The 20860-nt window shown below is 36.5% G+C and overlaps 1 protein-coding gene and 1 long non-coding RNA gene across 7 annotated transcripts in view; one reads left to right on the top strand and one right to left on the bottom strand.

Moving 5' to 3' along the window:
* The window catches only part of LOC101738141 (V-type proton ATPase 116 kDa subunit a 1), a 37567-nt gene extending 19492 nt beyond the window's left edge, over positions 1 to 18075 (bottom strand). For 2 of the 6 annotated variants that reach the window (XM_038012791.2, XM_062670225.1), the window contains exons 1-4: positions 17761 to 18075; positions 14958 to 15137; positions 14365 to 14493; positions 12903 to 12988 (exon numbers count right to left, since the gene is read on the bottom strand). In XM_038012791.2, the coding sequence (XP_037868719.1) occupies positions 12903 to 12988; positions 14365 to 14493; positions 14958 to 15137; positions 17761 to 17877 (512 nt within the window). In that variant the 5' untranslated portion in view covers positions 17878 to 18075. Of the gene's footprint in view, positions 1 to 10658; positions 10698 to 11980; positions 12070 to 12902; positions 12989 to 14364; positions 14494 to 14957; positions 15138 to 17760 lie in introns of all 6 variants that reach the window. The other 4 variants (XM_038012790.2, XM_062670224.1, XM_038012789.2 and 1 more) reach the window with 3 other exon arrangements.
* LOC134199408 (uncharacterized) overlaps positions 1 to 20860 on the top strand; it is a 333027-nt gene that overhangs the window by 114210 nt on the left and 197957 nt on the right. The window lies entirely within an intron of this gene.

Below are 20860 nucleotides of genomic sequence, written 5' to 3'. Positions count from 1 at the left end.
ACATCAATTTCTGAGGAATGTTTATAGAGCGTCTGTTACATCTATTTGGACACTCAGTTATGGAGGGCCGCTCATTAAGACCCTTTTGTTCCAGCTATTCCGGTGAATTTTTCCAGATTTTTATTGTTTGAGCTGTACATCCAAAAGTTTACTGCAGTTTTGAGGCAGTTGCTAATCTCTGTTTAACTTCAAAATCTATTACTTTCTCCAGTATAACAGCCGCAGAATCCTGATTAACACAGATTCTATTTTAAACATTGCTTACATGGATGAATTAGATCTCGACCCACCTCGTCCTGAGTGGTTACTCAGGTCAGTCTAACTTGTATTGCGTAACGGCTTGTCCTATTAAACTGGAACGCATGAGTTCTTCGCACCAGAAGAAGACAAGATGCCTACTCATAAGAACTTACAATAGCCCCTACCATCAGTTAATAGCTGGCGATCGTAATGCGTTCGTATAATACTCAGAGAACGCTACTACCCATTTTCCGGTGAAACCCTAACTTACCTTTTACGGAACCTACGAAATAAAGTAACAACTATGCAACATAAACAACAATCATTCCAATTATGTATATCCAGTACCAACATCTAAATCATTATTTATGTGCTGATGAATAAGCACAAATATCGTAGGACGTAGCGTAAATTCTGTTTATTTACGACGTTCGTGACGTCACACACTTAGGTCAGCACACGTCACCTTGGCAAAACACCAATGTCTCCGTCTGGTAAAATACACACCAGGATTCTGGAAGCCGTCTGGACTTTCGCATATTTTGGCAACGCACGTGCGGTAAACGCGATATTCGACGCTGAGTGGGTAGCGCGACTTTTTTTATATTCGCCAGTAACAACTCATATCGCAATTGTCTGTGATAAATGGACAATATTCACAAGTTTTTTTTTTATATGGGTGGACGAGCTCACAGCCCCCCTGGTGTTAAATGGTTACTGGAGCCCATAGATATCTACAACGTAAATGCACCACCCACCTTGAGATATAAGCTCTAAGGTCTCAAGTATAGTTACAGTGGCTACCCCACCCTTCAAACCGCAACGCATTACTGCTTCACGGCAGAAATAAGCAGGGCGGGTGGTACGATGGTTTCTCTGATCACGCTTTCAATTTATTCGTCGAAAAGAAAATACTATTTGTAATAACTAAGGACAAGCTGAAAATCACTCAAGCACATGTTCTTCTTTTTCTTCACCTTATCTCAGTAGGTGGGGTCGGAAAAGCTCTCTCACATATCGTCATTCACACACATACACATATTAACAACACAAAATCTAGAAAAATTCTACATATCAACGGATGGGATTTCCACAATGTCCAACTCGCACCGATGATCAAAGTAATGACGTTTTTTGTGGTACTTCAGTATTAAATCACATAGACAGTCAGTTTGGCCAACAAGGTCGTCGCATTGCTTGTAGCCAGAGTTATCACTATAAGACCTGTCTTAAATTTACGTAGCCTAAAAGACACGCTTCACGTGAAACTATTGATATCAGTAATTATCAACACAGTATATTCTCGATAATTTTCATTCAAACTAATTCAGGAGACACTCATCATAAATTATAATACGACTCATAACACATGTCAGCCATTTATTTTAACAGTACGTGCAATTAAATCCTTGCGTAAAGATTGTGAATGTTATGTAAACAGTCGCCTATAAAATGATGTATTATACATAGATATATACCTGGAGATAAATTTATTGCTATGTAATGCAAAATGGAAAGGACAAGCCGTTCAGTTTCTAAATACGTAATAAATAAAAAACTGTTGATTAATTTTAGAATAGAGGTCCCGCAGTAGTCGAAATTCGACTATAACTAATTGGAATTGTAAGTTTGTACACTATTATGATTGTATTTTATACTTCTATAATCACAAATTTCTAGACTATACTATAAAAAATATGAACAAAGACAAACAATATATTTTAATCTCAATTTGACAACAGACGTCAAGAACAAAAGTTTGACAATAAATAGTATGCATGCGTGTGTGCGTCAAATACATGGTATGTAGTGTGTGTAATGTTTTCTTTATTGATTTAATGTATCTTTTATGCATCATTTAAAAAAATATTAGCATTGTGCACTTCTTCTCTATATTCTCTATAAGTGTGGAAAATTTCATACTCCTCCGTCCGCGCAATTTTCGTAAAAATGAATACAAAGTTTTTGCTTCACGTATTAACATATAGATAAAACCCTTTTAACTGTCGTTTTACGTAACTTTCGGTAAACAGTTTCGTTAATCATTGATTAACTTGCTTTACCTTATAAATTTTATTAGCTTAGACTGGCAGAGGACAAATCGATTCAAATGCACGACTGGCCATGTAATTAACAATGACAATCGCTACCGAGCAAATGTACACTATTGAACACTGCACTGTACGAGTAAATGAATTTTGGTAAATATTTCAATCAAAACGGACACGTTTTGTCATCCTGTTAACTTACCTCAGCCTCTCTGCATGATAGATGTTAACCGATAAATAAAAACGTTGCTTACATCAATGTTTTTCTATAAAATATCACAAATACATCCTAGTTTGTGTTGATAACATACAAATGTTTATTTAAAATTGTTGTTGTAAAATTATTGTTTGATTGAATTATAATAACAAAAATTAAATCTTAAACTTTGAACCAGAACATGCTAAACATATTATGTTCTTTTAAAAAAATCCAATACAATAAAAATCATCTACACAATCCGAGATGTTTTTGCGTCCAATGCGTTATTCATTCACAAATCATGTATTATTGCATGTGTTATACAATTTAACTTGTGTTCAATCTCAATTAAATAGTAACAAAGCAGTCAAGGTTTCGTTCGAACATATTGATTTATTTGATTGTATCTAGGCGACTTTTGACTTGGTTTATTGTATCGCGAGTGATAAAAATAAACGGGACATTACAAGACATTGTACTTTTTTTTTTCTTTTCTGTTTAGATCGACGGTTGGTCGGTTGGTTGGTGGACGATCTCACAGCCCACCTGATGTTAAGTGGTTACTGGAACCCATAGACAACTACAACGTAAATGCCGCCACCCACCTTGAGATGTAAGTTCTAAGGTCTCAGTATAGTTACAACGGCTGGCCCAGCATTCAAACCGAAACGCATTGTTCCTTCACGGCAAAAGTGGCGGGGTGGTGATATCTACCCGTGCGGACTCACAAGAGGTCCTACCACCAGGATGTGGTGCCACAGCCCACAAGTGTCATTAAATATGTTATTTACAATATTATTTGTATACGAAACGTGCAATTATCGATTGTAGAATTGCCGCTTAATGGTAACTATCGCTAAGAATCAAATCGGCACCAAAAGTGTGAAATAGATTGTGGGTAGTTTTTTGTCTTTTTTTTTGCTTACGTGAGGCACTTCCCGCCCATCGTTTTCATAAGTTTTCGCATTGCTTTAAATAGTCAGACAGGCTCACCTGGTATTATATGGTAAGCTATTAATTCTGTTCCTTCACAGTGAAATAGCATATGTATTGAAAGAGACGCATATTTTAAAATAAAAAAATTAAGAGGAAAACGCGTATTTTTTATTTTAGTTATCATTACCAGTTTATCTCAAAAAATACTACAAAAAAGACCATCTAGTGTGAACAGGAAATCATGTAGAATCGAAATTGAATACCCAAGCTATATCGGCAGAATTTCAGTAACTATATAGACGTGAACCCAATTGAACTAGTTGTAAATGTTCACTACGAAAATATATCAACGGCCGTCTGGTGTAGTGGTAAGTGACATGGTCACTACACAAGGGGGTCGCGGGTTCGAATCCCGCCAAGGGAGGATATTTGTATGATAAATATAAATGTCTTTTCCAGGGTTATGGATGTATCTTAAATATATGTATGTATAATAAAAATCTTCCATTTATATCCGTTATCTGGTACCTGTAACACAAGTTCTTTACGAACTTACCACGGGACCAGTTAACGTGGCGTGATTGTTAGTAAATATTTATATTTATTTATTTATATCTGGCTATCATTCGTTAATGGAACGTGTCGTAATGGTAAAAAATCGAAATTCAAATCAAATAAGTTTTTCATTTAATTTAAATTAACTGTTCAATTGGACTATCACAAATATAGGAAAAAAATATATTCAGGAAACGGAAATCAAGGACAATGTCGAGCGCCATCGAGTGTGGAAACGTAGGTACGAGTACTGTACAAAAGATAAGAGTTGATTACACAATAATCACTATTACGACTGTAGAATTATCACGTCACGCTGACATGTTTTAGTAGAAATTTAGAGTAAATTTGATGGAACGTTACATTTTGTCTCAACGAAAAATAATTGCGTCTTTAAACTTTTAAAAGGCTTAATAATAACTATAGTTTTTATAATTTTTAGAACTCGTAATGATCACGTGAAATTTTTAGAATCAGTCTGGTTAGTACAATTTTTTTAACGTTTTCGATAGCGTAAAAGTTAACTCAAATTTGTATGCAGTTGGAACAGCGCCCCTAGCGGTAAACGTCGGCAAACGTTCCAACTACATATAAATTTGAGTTAACTTTTACGTTGTCGAGAACGTTAAAAAACTCGCACTAGGCAAATAGATATCCCACGAAGAAGAAATGCACACACTATCTTCAAATAATTTTAATAATTTTGCTATTAAGTTTGAACTCCGACAGCAATGTATTATTTCAGCGTTAATAATCATTATTTGTTTAGCGAATACAATTACGAAAGTCCGGTTTTTCCTCTTAGCTGCCGCGCGTGATTACGAGTTTTACTTCGAACGACAGGATAACAGTTTTTATAGTGAAACTAATATTTCGACCGCATGTCTCAAGGTTGGCCAATCACGTTGACGTGTTTCTAGTTTCTGGTAAGTTAACGACAGATTCACCGCGAGTTCCCCTAGAATGACCCTTCTCCGCTTTGATAAAAATAGTAGTTCCTTGGATTTTTCTCTTGGAAAACATTTGTACGGAATATACTCGTGTTTCCCCTAACATTTTTAGACGGAACGTTTGATCTCTATGAGATTAAAGAACGTTTCAACTCGTAATATTAAAGCTCGCTGAAAACCGTAAAATTGGATCGTAAACATTTGAACTGAATTCAAACATTAAATTACATGAGGAAACGACGATGTCAACAAGGAATGTTCCCTTATTTATTTTTAAAACCTAAAATACGGGAGGCAGCGGCTTGACTCTGCCCCTGTCATTGCTGAAGTCCATGGGCGACGGTAACCACGCACCATCAGGTGGGCCATATGCTCGTCTGCTTACAAGGGCAATAAAAAAAACTTTGTAATATTAACGATACCAATTGTAGGTAAGTCAGAAGATTTTTTTGGGTGGACCAGACAGGTGAGCGAATTGAAAGAGTTCAACAGGGAAGAAGCGTTTGCTGATAACTTCCCCGGCATCTAGCACCTCAAGGGCAGTTAGTGGCTCAAGTCAGTCAGAGTCAGAGCTTAGAGTCAAACCGTTCTTTGGCTCCTGCTCGCGTTAGGAAGAATCGTTCAACAGCAATGAGAATGGATCAGGTGGAACCCTCAGGACCTGTCTAGAGCGTTGACAAAGGCTGAGCCATACTCGAAGCGAAACAAGCGAACGGATCACTTGAAGCCAAGCGGAAGAAGTGAATTACGAATTGTAAAGTGTTAAAAATAGTTTAAATTTGTACTTCGGTGGAAGTTTTATTTACACCAGATCACCCCAGTGTGTAACGATACTTGTTTTGAAAATCAAGTTACAGCGATGTTAATTTGCGATCATCACCGTCACAACAACGACAATAAAATGTACCTGAACTTGATCCGAATTCATTGAGACGACAATGTGTCAGTCACGAGTGCCGAATGAGGTCGACGATCGGACAACTGTACTCGTATACATAACGGTTATCTCACAAGATAAATAAAGGGGAGTAGAGAAATATAGCGTCGATACAAAAAAAATATATTGAGAACTTATTCCACGAATAGAAATGAATCATTACTTAAATACACATATCTAAACTAAATTCTACGGAGGAACCATAAACTTGCTCTAGTTCAAAAATACTACGAAGCGCTTTGATTATTTAATTCAGTGAATTAGATGAGGCGAAGACAGAGGACTTCTTTTTATTCCTACTTATGCTGATAACCTTGAGAGGCTATTTCAGCTTCGCCCTAACATGTAAGTGAGCTCAACCCGGAGTGTTGCTAACACTGACCCTAGCAAGAGCAGTGCTTCGCAGAATCTACCTCCGGATCGGAAACGCGACCCACTGAGAAGATCCGGCGAGAAACTCAGTGGACTGTGTCTGTGGGTTAATTCGCTCGTCGAGCCCTTCGTCGCAAGAGACGGGTTCCACGAGGACGGTAACCGGGACAGAGGACTGACTGGTGCGTATTAATATTGTAAAGGGGTCGTCTTAGGCAATGCGTTTCGGTTTGAAGGGTGGGGCAGCCATTGGAACTATACATGAGACCTTAGAACTTATATCTCAAGGTGGGTGGCGCATTTACGTTGTAGATGTCTGTGGGCTCCAGTAACCATTTATCACCAGGTGGGCTGTGAGCTCGTCCACCCATCTAAGCAATAAAAAGAAAAAAGCCAAGCAATAGTTTTCGTTCGGTTTTTCGCCAAGATAAAATAAATTAACCCTTTGACAGACATGTAGTTCACCGGTGACCTACGCAGCGCACTCAAGTAATTATGTCGATTTCTGTTACTAGGCGAGATAAAACTCTCAAATTATAATATATATATACTAATATTTATAAAGAGGAAAGGTTTGTTTGTTTGTATTGAATAGGCTCCGAAACTACTGAATCGATTTGAAAAATTCTTTCACTGTTTGGAAGCTACACTATTTCCGAATGACATTTGAAAAAAATCAGGGATCCTTACTAAAACTCCAAATATCTAACCCAAGATGTAAAAAAATTACCTAAAATATTATTTACATCGCGTGCCCTGCGAAAACTATTGATGATAGAATAAAATAATGTACTACGACTTTGTAGAACACATTAGTATTTACAAAAAGTGTCGCAACAGCATATGTCTAACTATTATAGTTATGCCGCAATAAGTGTTATTTTATTTAAAAAAATAAAACAATGTCAAATATCGTTGAAGTTTTTGTTAAAGACCCGAGCGGAGCCGGAGCGGACCGCTTGTATAATATAATAATCATGATAATCATGGGGAGACAAAAACTAAATTCGGGTTTATAATTATTAGCACAAAATCCCGGAATCGCGTGCATATTTTATGTGCTTATGTCAGTCAACATAATGTATAATCACATTTAAGCCACGTACGTGACGAGACGAAAATCAAGAATTTAATATTTCGCGTTCATAAGACATTTTTCTTCGTAATTTACAACACTAAACGTTTTCAACGACAGCTAATTAAGTAATCACAATCAACATTATATAATTATTTTTTTGTTGCTTAGGTTGGTGGACGACTTGATGTGAAGCGGTTATTAAGCCCATAGACATCTACAACGTAAATGACGCCACTTACCTTGAGATATAAGTTCTAAAGTCGTTCTAAAGTCGAAACGCATCACTACTTCACGGCAGAAATAGGCGGGGTGGTGGTACCTACCCGTGCGGACTCACAAGAGGTCCTACCACCAGTAGCGTATAGCGTATTTCTTTGTTTCTACATCGAGGGCTATAATAGGCTATTTGGGTTAAGCGACATTTCGCTTGATACGCGACATTTAACTTTGTAATTAAAGGTCCATTTTACTTGGTATTAGTATCAACAATTCGATGTTTTCAATCGAACTTCAATTAAGTTTACCCAATTAAGTATATTTAAATATCTCAAGAAGTTTTATTTCTTATTATTATACATTTTTTCCAAATTTTAAACTCTAAATGGATCTCCTGTAAAGTTGCAAATGCGGTAATTTAAATAAAAATTAGTATCATTATTGTACTATAGATGGCATGAGAGTCATTTTAAGTTATCAACCGAAGAGAACAGTGAAGTGAAGACGATTGCAGATTAAAAAAAATCATTGTGAACTTATGCTACACAGACATGCCGTTAACATGGTCAAGATATTTCTGACAGTATGCTGGATGTGAGCACTGTGGTATCTTCACACAAAGTCTTATCGCGGCCAACGAGGGTGACAAAATGTTAGACGTCATTGTTAATAATAATAATGCACCAAAATCAAAATCTTCCAAAGAAACCATTAAATATAATATATCAAACGACACGGAAAGATTAGTTCGAGTGTTCTAAAAACCTTGCCTGTCTTCGCGTTGAACAGATTTATTAGAGGAGCACTGATTCACTAATCCCCCTTAAATTCTATACTATAGATACCGGTTATCGTCTGAAGTTTATCAGTCATCTCAATACCGTTCTGTGGAATCGATTGTTTTTGTCCTGCTGTTTATCGACATGTATAAATCCCTACGTATTATTACATACCTACAAGTTCGTATACAAATAGTATTGTATCTGATTTAGTTTATTAATTACTGTTTCTTTCCATAATGTAGTATTTTGTATTAGAGATAGGTTTTTTATCCTGCCGATCTTATCCTTTATCCGATGTAAATTTCGTCCGATATAAAATTATTTTCCTTTACTATTCCGTTTCCTTACCTTTGTCTGTGGCAATAGGCACTGCGTGATGCCTTTTAAAAAAACCTACAAGTTCAGCTCTAGCATTTGTTTGCGAGTATCGATGCCAATTTATGACCGGCTATAACTCGTGTTAGTAAGGAGTCGCGCTCTAGAGACTGCTATTACGCACACTACGCATAATAATTCGCAAGCAATTTTTTTTTATTGCTTAGACGGGTGGACGAGCTCACAACCCACCTGGTATTAAGTGGTTACTGGAGCCCATAGACATCCACAACGTAAATGCGCCACCCACCTTGAGATACAAGTTCTAAGGTCTCAAGTATAGTTACAACGGCTGCCCCACCCTTCAAACCGAAACGCATTACTGCTTCACGGCAGAAATAGGCAGGGTGGTGGTACCCACCCGCGCGGACTCACAAGAGGTCCTACCACCAGTAATTACGCAAATTATAACTTTGCGGGTATCATTTTTATTACACGACGTCATAGCAAGCTCACGAATGTTCCGTTTTTTGTTGATAAACTGTCATTTTAATATAAATAGGTGGGTATTGCTATATGCGGCAGAACCTGATCAGATAACAGAATCGATATTCCAGAGTTGGGGACGTGACAACGGTAACTGCCAAATACACAATTGGCGTGGTTTCGCACATCGATTAGTCCATTACGCAGGCGCACTGCCGATATGGTGCGTCTTAAACAAATTTATCACAACCTTATACGAATATCTCAAGGCTGAAACACTAAAACCGCTTCAACATTATGACTTTATGTACAATATATAAATCCTCGCGTACGTTTTGATGACACGATATCGGTTAAAACCAGATTTTACTGTTCTAAATCTTGTTTAACATTTCTAGCAGGCATCGGTTTAACACAATATATTAAAGCCCTTTGTTTTTGGTTTGCTACATCACTATTTGCAACACGACATATCCTTGGGATGCTAAGAATTTTAATGAATAAGACAAATAATTAAACGCGAAACAAAATGCCCTGACGAATCTCAGTACTATCACGACCACGGTCGGACTTCAGAAAAATTCAAAGATTAATAATAATATTATATCCGTTGTTAAGGTCATATACATGAATATTGTGAATGAATAACATTATAATACTAAAACTATGTACATATCGTTGACGTCAGATTTGAACATTTATTTAATTGTTCGAATCAAACGCCAACAAAAAAGATTAACCCTTTACTTCCGAGACGCGACACTCTCGTCACAACTTAACGCAATAACTCAAGCAGTGACCGTGTTTGCTTGACCCAAAGGTCTTAGTTACCAGGTCATAAAATCCCTTAAAAAAAAAAGACCGTGTTTGCTTAGTGAAGTTCCTTCGCGAAAAAACGTAATCCCATCACTAGTCACGAGCGAAAAACGTTTCGAAGGCAAAGGGCTAACCGAAATAAAAAGACACTCGTACCAAGACGCTGTTAAGAGTTAGCCGATAGCATTTCGTTCTCGCTAATCCAATTGAAACTTTCAAAGCTATTTAATCACATTTCGGCGCGGTTAATGGAATATTATACAGAAACTTGAGCGCGAAGGGACGCACAGAAAACAGCATTTACATTTCGCCCTATATATCTAAATATATACTTCGTCTATTCTTGAAGTCCATTCCGTGTTGTTACACGGACATATACTATGTTTCCAAACGTTTATAAAATAAGTGAAGTTTTTTTTTTGTTTTTAATAAAGCATGTGAAAGTGTTAAAAGTTATTCAATATCTCATACACGAATCGATTCGTTTCCAAGGTGGCTTTCGTCCAAATTAGTTTCGGCATTTTTAAATTACCATTAAAGGTATATTACCTTTGCCGTTCAAATTTCATATAAATATTTTTAAAATTATTTCTGCCTCCTTAGCCAATCGATTCAAATATGCGACAAGAAAGACACCAATGTTCCCACATAAATTATACCCGGACACCGTTTGTACACCATGTATTAAAAAAAAAACTACATTGAATATTACAATGTACACTACTAACCAGGGCAGAAATTCCAAGGATTCTTGCTTATCCCGTAAACTAGGGAATAAATTAAGCGTAAATATTTAGGCAATACTATAAACCAAGACCTACTTTTTAAAAATTTATTCTCTTATAAAATGGTCGTAAGCATTTTTAAACGCAACCGTCACCTGACAATGACATTGTCAACAACAAACACAAATTTACGTTCGTATAGTATTAAGAAAAAAAAAAAAAAAAAACTGAAAACACAGTGGTCTCTAAACGCAAAACAAAAAACCGCTACGATCCAAACGGTTAACCGCACACTTCGCAATTAAACATCGCAACGGAGCGGTTAGGTACACATTTACGTTACGTGTGCGCGTTCTTTATCGTCAAATAATAAAAACGTCAAGAATGAGGAGTCACGATTGATCGCCTCGTCTCGACAAGAATTTCACGGACGGTTCGTGCACGCGACCGCAAAATCCTATCCAATATCATCATCAGCAGACTTGGCTATTATGGATCGTGTCTTTAAAAAGTGCCTTTTTTGTTGTTGGGGTAACCATTTTTATTGGGCCATCTGGTATAAAGCGATTAACAGAAGCCCCTTTTTTTTAAAACACAAATACCGCCCAACCACCTTGAGACGAAAGGTGCAAGCCTCAAACGCATTATCAAACGGTTAACCCATACCCCACAAATCGGTCACGTCATGTCTTAGGGACAACAATTTTAACAATACTTAAAACCTTAAGCGCTATATAGCGCGCTTCACTGTTGTCTCAAAGCAAATAGCATTTTTTTTATTGCTTAGATGGGTGGACAAGCTCACAGCCCACCTGGTGTTAAGTGGTTACTGAAGCCCATAGACAACTTTAACGTAAATGCGCCACCCACCTTGAGATATAAGTTCTAAGGTCTCAGTATAGTTACAACGGCTGCCCCATCCTTCAAACCGAAACGCATTACTGCTTCACGGCAGAAATAGGCAGGGTGGTAATACCTACCCGTGCGGACCTACCACTAGTAATTACGCAAATTATAATTTTGCGGGTTTGATTTTTATTACACGATGTTATTCCTTCACCGTGGAAGTCAATCGTGAACATTTGTTAAGTACGTATTTCATTAGAAAAATCGGTACCCGCCTGCCAGATTCGAACACCGTTGCATCGCTAGACACGAATGCACCGGGCGTCTTATCCTTTAGGCCACGACGACTGCAGAATGTCTCAAAGCATCTAACATATAACGAGACCGATCAATCCAAATCTCATCTTTCACGCCGTAGCGCTCACAAAATCGGTTGAGGTTACGTGTGCCAATAGTGCTGTATGTACACGCATACATACCCGAGCTGAACATGGCCCATATGCCTGTTAGGATCGTCGGATATGAGAGCCCGCGTCATCGACTCGGTAGTATTCGCCCCGCCCTCGTGCTACATTCAGAACAAACATAAACATGTAGACAAACGTACATTCCACCCGTTTGACGACACACAATAAACGACATACCCCCAGTGCCTGTTGTAGGAAAAAATTAGCGCCATTCAACTGAAAAATGAACGCGGCTTTCGCTCCTATATTATTATAGCTACCGTGTTTCTATGAAGCTTTTATGCGTTGTTAGTAAGTGTCTATTTCGAGTATTGCGGCCATAATACGGTGTCGTTTCGCAAGGAACTTTCAATGTGGACATTGTCTCGATTTTGTGTCCTGAACTACTTACACATGAATAGATAAAAAATAAAAAAGGCATGCACAATATGACATACAAAAGCATGACTGTATGAGAACATTAAAACAAAAAAAGAGAACAATAAAAACACGACAATTACAATTTGATTTGATTGATACGGCCGATCCGAAAACGGGTTCACTCATGGACTTCAAAAATAAAACGATTTTTTTTTGTTAGTCGAAAAATAAAATAAAAATAATAAAAAAAAAACTCACTCAGGCAGCAATTGTTTAGCACGTCAGGGACATATTATTAATGCTAACGATTATTAGATTTGACATAAAGGAAGACTGAGTTTGGCTGTGCCACTAAGCTAACATTCCATCACACTAGAATTCAAGAGGTGTTAATGATGATAATACTATAAACCGGCCGACTCCAATGCTTGCCTGAGTGGTGATCGGTAGACTCCCACGTCAGCGTCACAGTACAAGCGCTGCAAAAATAATAACGCTCTAGGACATGCTTTGACTCTCATCGGAATGGGGGTCAAAACGCGTCGGACGAGCTCAATAAGCAATCGGAGCATACCCCAGCTTGAGCGCTTGCCCTCCCGCCATGAGGCCCTCCTCCCCCAGTAGGGTGACTTGTTCCTCCTCCCTCGACGGATCCGCCATCTTTTACAAACAAGCGCCAGTGAGGCGCCATAGTCAACAACATGCCGAATTGTCAATGTCACGTTCGTATCGACCGTGAAATTTATAGTCACCGAGCGGACAATTTTGATTGATTCCGAAAATATTTCAACTGCCGAAGCATTTCGATTTAAAGACGGTCCACTAATGGATTCCATTGTCTAAAATTAAACTAGATTCGAAAGTGTGACATTGACGTTTACGTCATAACTCGAACAATGGTAAACTTAAAATCATAGCGGGATTTTTTTTATCAAAAATTTACAAAAGATATCTCAGAATCTATTTAGAGAAAATATTGAACTTTAAAAATAACAAAAAGTAGGTAACAAAAAACGTGTTCGAAACATAAATTAGTAATCGATGTTATTGTGCTGACTACGTATCACATAATTGACTGTCAAGAAAATTAATACAAAAAATAATAATAAAATAATATGAAACATTGCTTGAAAGAAATATAAAATAATATTGTTTTTGATGGCAGAACTAAAAACGTAAACATCGATCGTGGAGCTATTTTTTTTCTACAACAGCAACATTGACCAAACATGACCTCGGCCACACTAAAACTAGTGCCAGAGCCGTCCACTGGATAATTCTTAATTAGCTCATCCCTCGCAAATAAAACATTTCGAACCAATCATCGTTCATCGTGATGGATAATGATTTACCTAATTGTACGCCGTGAGCTTGACGTAATTAATCCAAACATAATTTAATATTACGTTCATAATTAATTGCTCGAAGTAAAAAGTTAACAAATCACGAGGATTTACCAACGTTATTATCTTATCCGCTGTAAAATTTACGATTACTGGTGACGTTGAAAATTAATTAATAAAACCGGACTTCTGAGCATTCACTACACCAATCAAACACGAGTGGATCAAGGGGTTATGATACAAACAATAGACATTGATTAATCGATTTTAATTCTCGGTATTAAATATCAGACAATGTCTGTATTCAATACCAGGTAAATGGCTGTGAATCTTCCCCGTTGGTGAGTGGAGGAATTAAATGTTAACATAATGATGATGATCATATTAATTTATTCCTAATGGGAAAGGCAAAGGACTTTAGTCCATACAGCCAGGTCTTGTTCTTGGTAATGTTAACATTGACAGACAAGCGCTTGGCTTAAACTCGCCCTTATTATTAACCAACTTAATATTAACATATATGACTTTTAGAAATTTAGAATAATGCAAGGTGCGAGACTTCACGCATACCACTCAGCCACAAGAGCGAATCTAAGTTTTCCATATCCCCTTCCCCCATACATGTCTTGGATTAAATTTCGCGCAACGTCACCGACTCCGCGATTGGTTTGGCGTTATTTTCTTAAGACTCACCTCATCGAAGAACACTTGAGTCTTCCTCAAAATGTGTTTTAATTCTGTTAACTCGAGGTAGTTCCTCTTAAGAGCCTCAGCGTTCTGGTTAACCTCTCGCAGCTCATTCTCAAGCTTTTCGAAGGTCGCCTGTAGTATTTAAGACTAGATTATTACCAGACGTGATTGGGATTCGTGATAAGTTCAAAAAAAAATGAATGATCAGATAAGCTGATGATGCGTGTGGCATTCATAGGGGCCTGTTGGCAGTAATGGAATGTCGTTGATTTTCACTAAAAACTTGAGTTTACTATGTTAATATTTTGAGCCCGCACCAATGTCTTGTATATTATTGATGCGAAGCAATCATACGTTCCATTTTGAAGAGTGGAACATCCATTAAATAATACAATTTACACTTCGACCCATGTCTGAAGGTGTGTGGGTCAGGTTACGGTGTTTATGGAGTCTCAACAGGTCTATAGCAATTGGAAATTAGGCAGGATAGAGTTAGGCAAGTTCTTAGAACGCGCTCTCTCACCACTATCAAGTATAAGTTCACATTTGGGCGGCATCTATTGAAACAACACATGACAACATCTAAAGAAACTTACTTCAAGATCGATCATCTCCCTGGGTTGAGGCGCTTCGGGACACTCTCCGGGGATCTCCAGCATGGGGATGCCGTCACGTCTGATCTCCTTCTCCAGGTAGCGGAGCTTACGTTCCATCTCATCGCAGCGACGTACTTCATTGACGAACTTACGTTGGAAGGCATTTACGTCAGGATTCAACTGTTTTCCGAAACACGAATAGATATATCATATTATTGCAATCATACTGGTGGTAGGACCTGTTGTGAGTCCGCGCGGGTAGGTACCACCGCCCTGCCTATTTCTGCCGTGAAGCAGTAATGCGTTTCGGTTTGAAGGGTGGGGCAGCCATTCTAACTATACTTGAGACCTTAGAACTTATATCTCAAGGTGGGTAGTGCATTTATGTCGTAGATGTCTATGGGCTCCAGTAACCACTTAACACCAGGTGGGCTGTGAGCTCATCCACCCACCTAAGGAATAAAAAAAAAAACGATGAACTCATGATAGGGCTTATTTAGAACACGTGTGGGTACCCCATTTTATGTTTTTGCCACATAATATTTATGCTTTCCGCCTTGAATGGAGAGACAGGTATTATTCGGTACAAGTGAAATTTCAATTTCATTTTTCAAGAAAGCTCTTTTGATACCAGTAACCACTGAATGAGCTTGCTACGAAGCTTGATTTTCTGAAGGTATATATTTTTAAATCTGTGTTTGTAACTTTCACTTCTCACAAATTGTACATATTATTAGTTTTATCAGATTGATGTCTGGCATGTGACCCGTAATACTGGTGTCAGAAATAAGCTACTTTCTACTCCCTAATAAATTCAGGTCCCTTCGTTATGTTAGTTTCGTAGACAACTAGGGATTTTAAAAAGGACATAGGTTCAAACCACACTCATGCTGGACCAGCAGGGTATTCCCCTATGTGGTCTCAATTACCCTGTCGAATTCTGTCTCAAGGTCAGACGCTTGGATGTAGAGAAATGTGACACTATTTACATATATATTCAGGTTTGACGGCCCACCACACCAACAGTCCAGTATTTACCCAATCTCCAAAAAAACAAGCCGTCATTAGCTTTTCAGTCAAATCAAATTACAAATTAGATGCATGTTTTAATATCGGCACCTAGTTGTAAATAGGCAAAAACAACGTTTTTCTATATAACACTTATTATTGAACAGTTTTAATTATATAACTGGTATGTTAAATCTTATCATTAAACAACTATCTACAGATACCAAACACAAAATTAATCTCTGATTAAATACAATGAAATTGATCAATCATAGAAATCATAATCACATTTTTTTTTTAATCAGTCACATGACATTTATTCGGTTTTTAATTTAACTTGCCTAAAATATTGGCATTACTTGAAATGTATATTTAGTACACTTAAATAATTCATAAACACTTTATTGTATTGTATATTTATTTTTAATATTAAACTTTATATTTTTTAGACACTCACTATGATCTTAGCTAATTTGTGTCACAAATAAAGATCCAAACATATCAATACTGACATCTAACTCTAAAAGCAAAAGTTGTGAAAATGTTAGAGATCATCATAGACCCATCGGGCATTAACTCAAGCATACTGCTCCTCAAAGATATATATTTGAAAACAAATTACTGCAGACCAGAAGTGATCCTGGCTAGCATCCTGCTACATTTGTAATTTCTAAAAAATCTGATAATCTTATTTGCATAGACACAACAGTTTTAGCCACAAAATTTACATTTAAGGTAACAAGCATCCCTGAATCTAATTTCTAATGGGGATTCAATAGGCAGTGAAATTAATTATTTTGTATAAGGAGATTCATTTTCTATTGACATCACCGGCTTGCAGTTCCATTGGTGAAAAATGATTTCATTGGCTGGATTTGCCAATGTGACCATAATTGAGATCATCATTATGTTGCTTGTTACCTACTTTGAAGCTCCAATACCATTTCTAAGCATAGTTTGTAGATGGTATTATGCAAAGAGGTCATATCCAGGCCCCGGTTCACAAACTTGTTAAGTATATAGGTACAATTGTATATCTGTGCCTTAAAAAAATTTATACCTGTGGGTGTGATTTGAGCACCAGTGTAGTTGCATCACTACTATTTTAGTATCTCACTTTTTGGTTTAAAAAAAATAATGTAGTGTAGTTATTTTAACATAATTTTTGTGTTGTAATTTTTTCTTTTTTTTTTGTAACCCATGCCCTACTTGTTTCCTTTATAAAATAATGTACTTGGTCTCATTTTTGTGTGCTATATATCTCAAAAATTCATTGTAAAAATTCTCCTGCTTCAATACTTTTTTTACAGATAAAATTCATTGGAACATCAGATGAAGTAATAGGTTGTAATACAGGACAAAGACTTCAACGGCAGTTTACCAAGAGGAACCACAGTACCCATGATTATAAGATTGTTTCTGTTAAAACCTACTTCTGAAAAAGCTACTGATTATTAATGTACATGTATTAACATAAAATTATATTATTATATTCGACTTTATTGTCAAAATACGAAAATGGTGACGTTTCCAGTAATGTACATCTTATTTTAATTTTAATAATGATCATTCCTCCGCAAATTCAAGTTGGACAAATTAGCTTGGAGCGTTTAAGATCCTAGTAAAATCAATAACAACTGGGTAAATTGAATGTAGTACAAGATAATCCACTATGTACCAAAAAACGAGGTCATGATTTCCATCAATATTTTTCATCGATTTGATACTTTGAACTTAATACGAAAAAGGGGCGTTAGACACGCGCCGCACGTAGTTATGTGGCTATATTACTCACATCTCGGAACTGAACTAGCCCCAACTCCCCGAGCTCGGACACGCAGGCATAAGCAGCTTCACTTTGCAGGAAAAGCTGACATAGTGTCATCTCCTCACTCCGAAACAAAGACCCCATCTTGAAAGTTTATAACACTACACGAAACAAAAATAATAATAGAAATTGAAATAAAGCTCCGTCGCTCGTCTGCGCGCAGACTTCAGCAGCGACGAAACCGGATTAAATGTGCGATGAAATTGATCGATATGAAAATTTTGATGCAAACATTCGTCACCAGTGCGCAACGCGGACATCTGTTTCAGGGATGCCTTGTTGAAATTAACATATTTAATTTGCCTACACAAGGATTTTTTTTTTATAAATGAGTTACTTTGAGAGTCATGTAAACGGTAATAAATTCACAATAAAGACAATGGAAGCTAGTGCCCAGAGCGGTAAAATTTCCAAGGACAGAAAAGTTTTCATTTTCTTTCAAAAATTTTTAAAAACTCTTTAACGTAAAACCTTTAATGATTGTGAGCACATGGATCAAAGCAAACATATGCATTTAAATACAAATTTTCAACGTAAAGGAAAAGGCTATGATTAAGTCGCATAGGAAATTATTAGTTTTACAGTTTACATAACATTATAGTATAAAATAGCATTTTTATTCACTCGGTCTAAATTAATCATAGCCTGCTGGATATAAGAATTACAAAAAGCGCCTTAAATAAAAAGATAAATCAATGCGCCCTAAGAAATATACTGTTTCCTGAACATTTTTTTAATAGCCAATAAAAATAACTGTCTACAAAATTTTCAGATGTGCATCTCTGTAAAAGTTATAAGCTTTCGTTTCGATAAATGACAAAGTACTCAAACATGAAAGTACAAATTTTTAACGAAATAAAAACCATAACATTTCAATACTTTTAGATAACATTAACATTAACAGAAACATACTTTTTTTACCCTTAAAATCTAGTAGTATCGAATTCTGGTAACATTTGTTTTTTAACTGTCATATGGACTTTTTGGCGGGAACGCAAGGAATGAAGTTGTGTGATTTGTTTTATTCACTGAAGTAGGAAACCTATGGAAATGAAACGTCAACAAAAATTCGTGCCACTGTGACGTCATCTGGCCACAAAACATGACGGTTTTAGTGCTGCCCAGAAGATTTTAATGTTAGTAGGTTTTATCGATAAACGTTCTTGGTTCATTTTATTTTAAATATTGTTGAGTATTAATGTATTTGTAGAATTTATACTTTAATAGGAAGTAAGTATATTGTTATGTGCAAAGATGATGTGATTTAGATATTATGTGAAATCTAAGAAGAGTTCGTGCTTCAGCCAAGTAAACGAGATGACGATTTTTAAAATTTGCTACACTGATTTTATAAAGTTGTCGTTTGCCGCAAAACATAAAGATATGGCGTAGTACAGTGCCATCTGCCCATTTCTAGCATGCTGAATGTTATCGTATTTTGAGTACGTGTTTTTCTTAGACTATTACAATCTATTTTAATTGTTTTGCTGACTCTAAAGTCCGTAACACACTACCGCAGCGCACCTCAAGGAAGGTGCGCCGCACCATTTGAATCACTCTCACTTGAGAGTGATTCAAATTTTAAACTTATCAAGGGACCGCCTGATAAAAAAGAACACCTACAGAACATTTATTCGTTAATAAAATTACAAAAGTCATTCCTTGTGACTTCCTCTCTAAAATCATTTAATTATTAAATATTTAACGAATTTGCAATAGCGTTTTACTCACTGCGGAATAAAACTATTTTATTTAAATAGTTCCGAAGAGATTTTGTCGGTAGCCTTTTTCCCGAAATATCTAAACAGAATATCTAAATATGTTTTGATGATATATTTTAAAGAGGTATTTATGATTAGTGTCATGATCAATAGATTCCGACCGAAAAATGGTGTCCGATTTTTCGGATGAGGGCTCCATAATGAATTTAAATATATATAGATAATAGTTTTGGGGCATCGACTTTCTTGAGATCCTATAAAATATGTTTTAAATATTATTTTTGTATGTTTTAAGCATGATAAAATAAGAAATTTTATATAAGCAATCATATAAATCGATATCAAAGTCAATAAATAATGTACAACCCAAAACAGACGGCCGAACTGACGTGACAATGACATTTGGTGCGCTAAGCATGGCGGATTTTCGGCCGGAGACGGAGACATTTACGTATATTCATGTTTCATTTTATGTACGCACTGAAATACTGTTATATTGTTTTCCTGTGAGTTAAAGTGCTGAGTAAGAACGAGACAGATATATGTTTATGTGTGTGCCTTCAAAATGGGTGCTATTTATTAAGCAATTGTACGTATAGAACAATATGTCGTGTCCCTACTATATAGGTCTATGGTTTTATTTTGTCAATTTAGTGTTTCTTCAGGTTTAAATGTGTAATAACGGTGGTTTGTTAACTGTTTAATATCTATGAAAGTGCACAAATGTGGGAAAATGAAACAAGGCCGCTGGACGTAACTTCACGAGATTCTCCAAAAAGTCCACTGAAAAAATCTCAGTAAATGGCCACCATTTTACTGAGATTATATTTCATCCCACATCATCTCATCTCATTTCATTTAATTTCATCCCAGTTGATTAATGTCTCAAATTAATCATCTTCATTTCATTTAATTTCACTGTATGTTATCATTTTTCATAAAAATACGAATATAAATTGAAATAAGACATGACCTTAGTTACCAGATGGTCTTAGTTACCAGGTCATAAAATCTCTTTAAAAAACCTGTCATCTCTATGGACTTTCTGGCGGGAACGCAAGGACCGAAATGTGTTTTTTTTTTCAAGCTGAATAATTCCATGTTTCTTCCGGTTTAAACGTGGATTATTATTGACTTACCAACCATTTAGCACCTGGTAAAACTTAAATATTAACTATTATGTATATTTTAAACTATATTATCGAAAAATGAGAAAGCCCACCATAGAATGTCAATAATACACCAAGCCCACTGATGCTCTGAAAAACAACCCGGTCGGCGGGGTATCGCGTTCCAACCCGGAAAGCTGGTTCTGACCCAGCGGAGTACCCCGTAGCACCAGCGGC

This window comes from Bombyx mori, chromosome 9, assembly GCF_030269925.1.
Source record: "Bombyx mori chromosome 9, ASM3026992v2".
Taxonomy (NCBI): Eukaryota; Metazoa; Arthropoda; class Insecta; order Lepidoptera; family Bombycidae; genus Bombyx; species Bombyx mori.
This window is presented reverse-complemented; position numbering and strand designations above follow the sequence as displayed.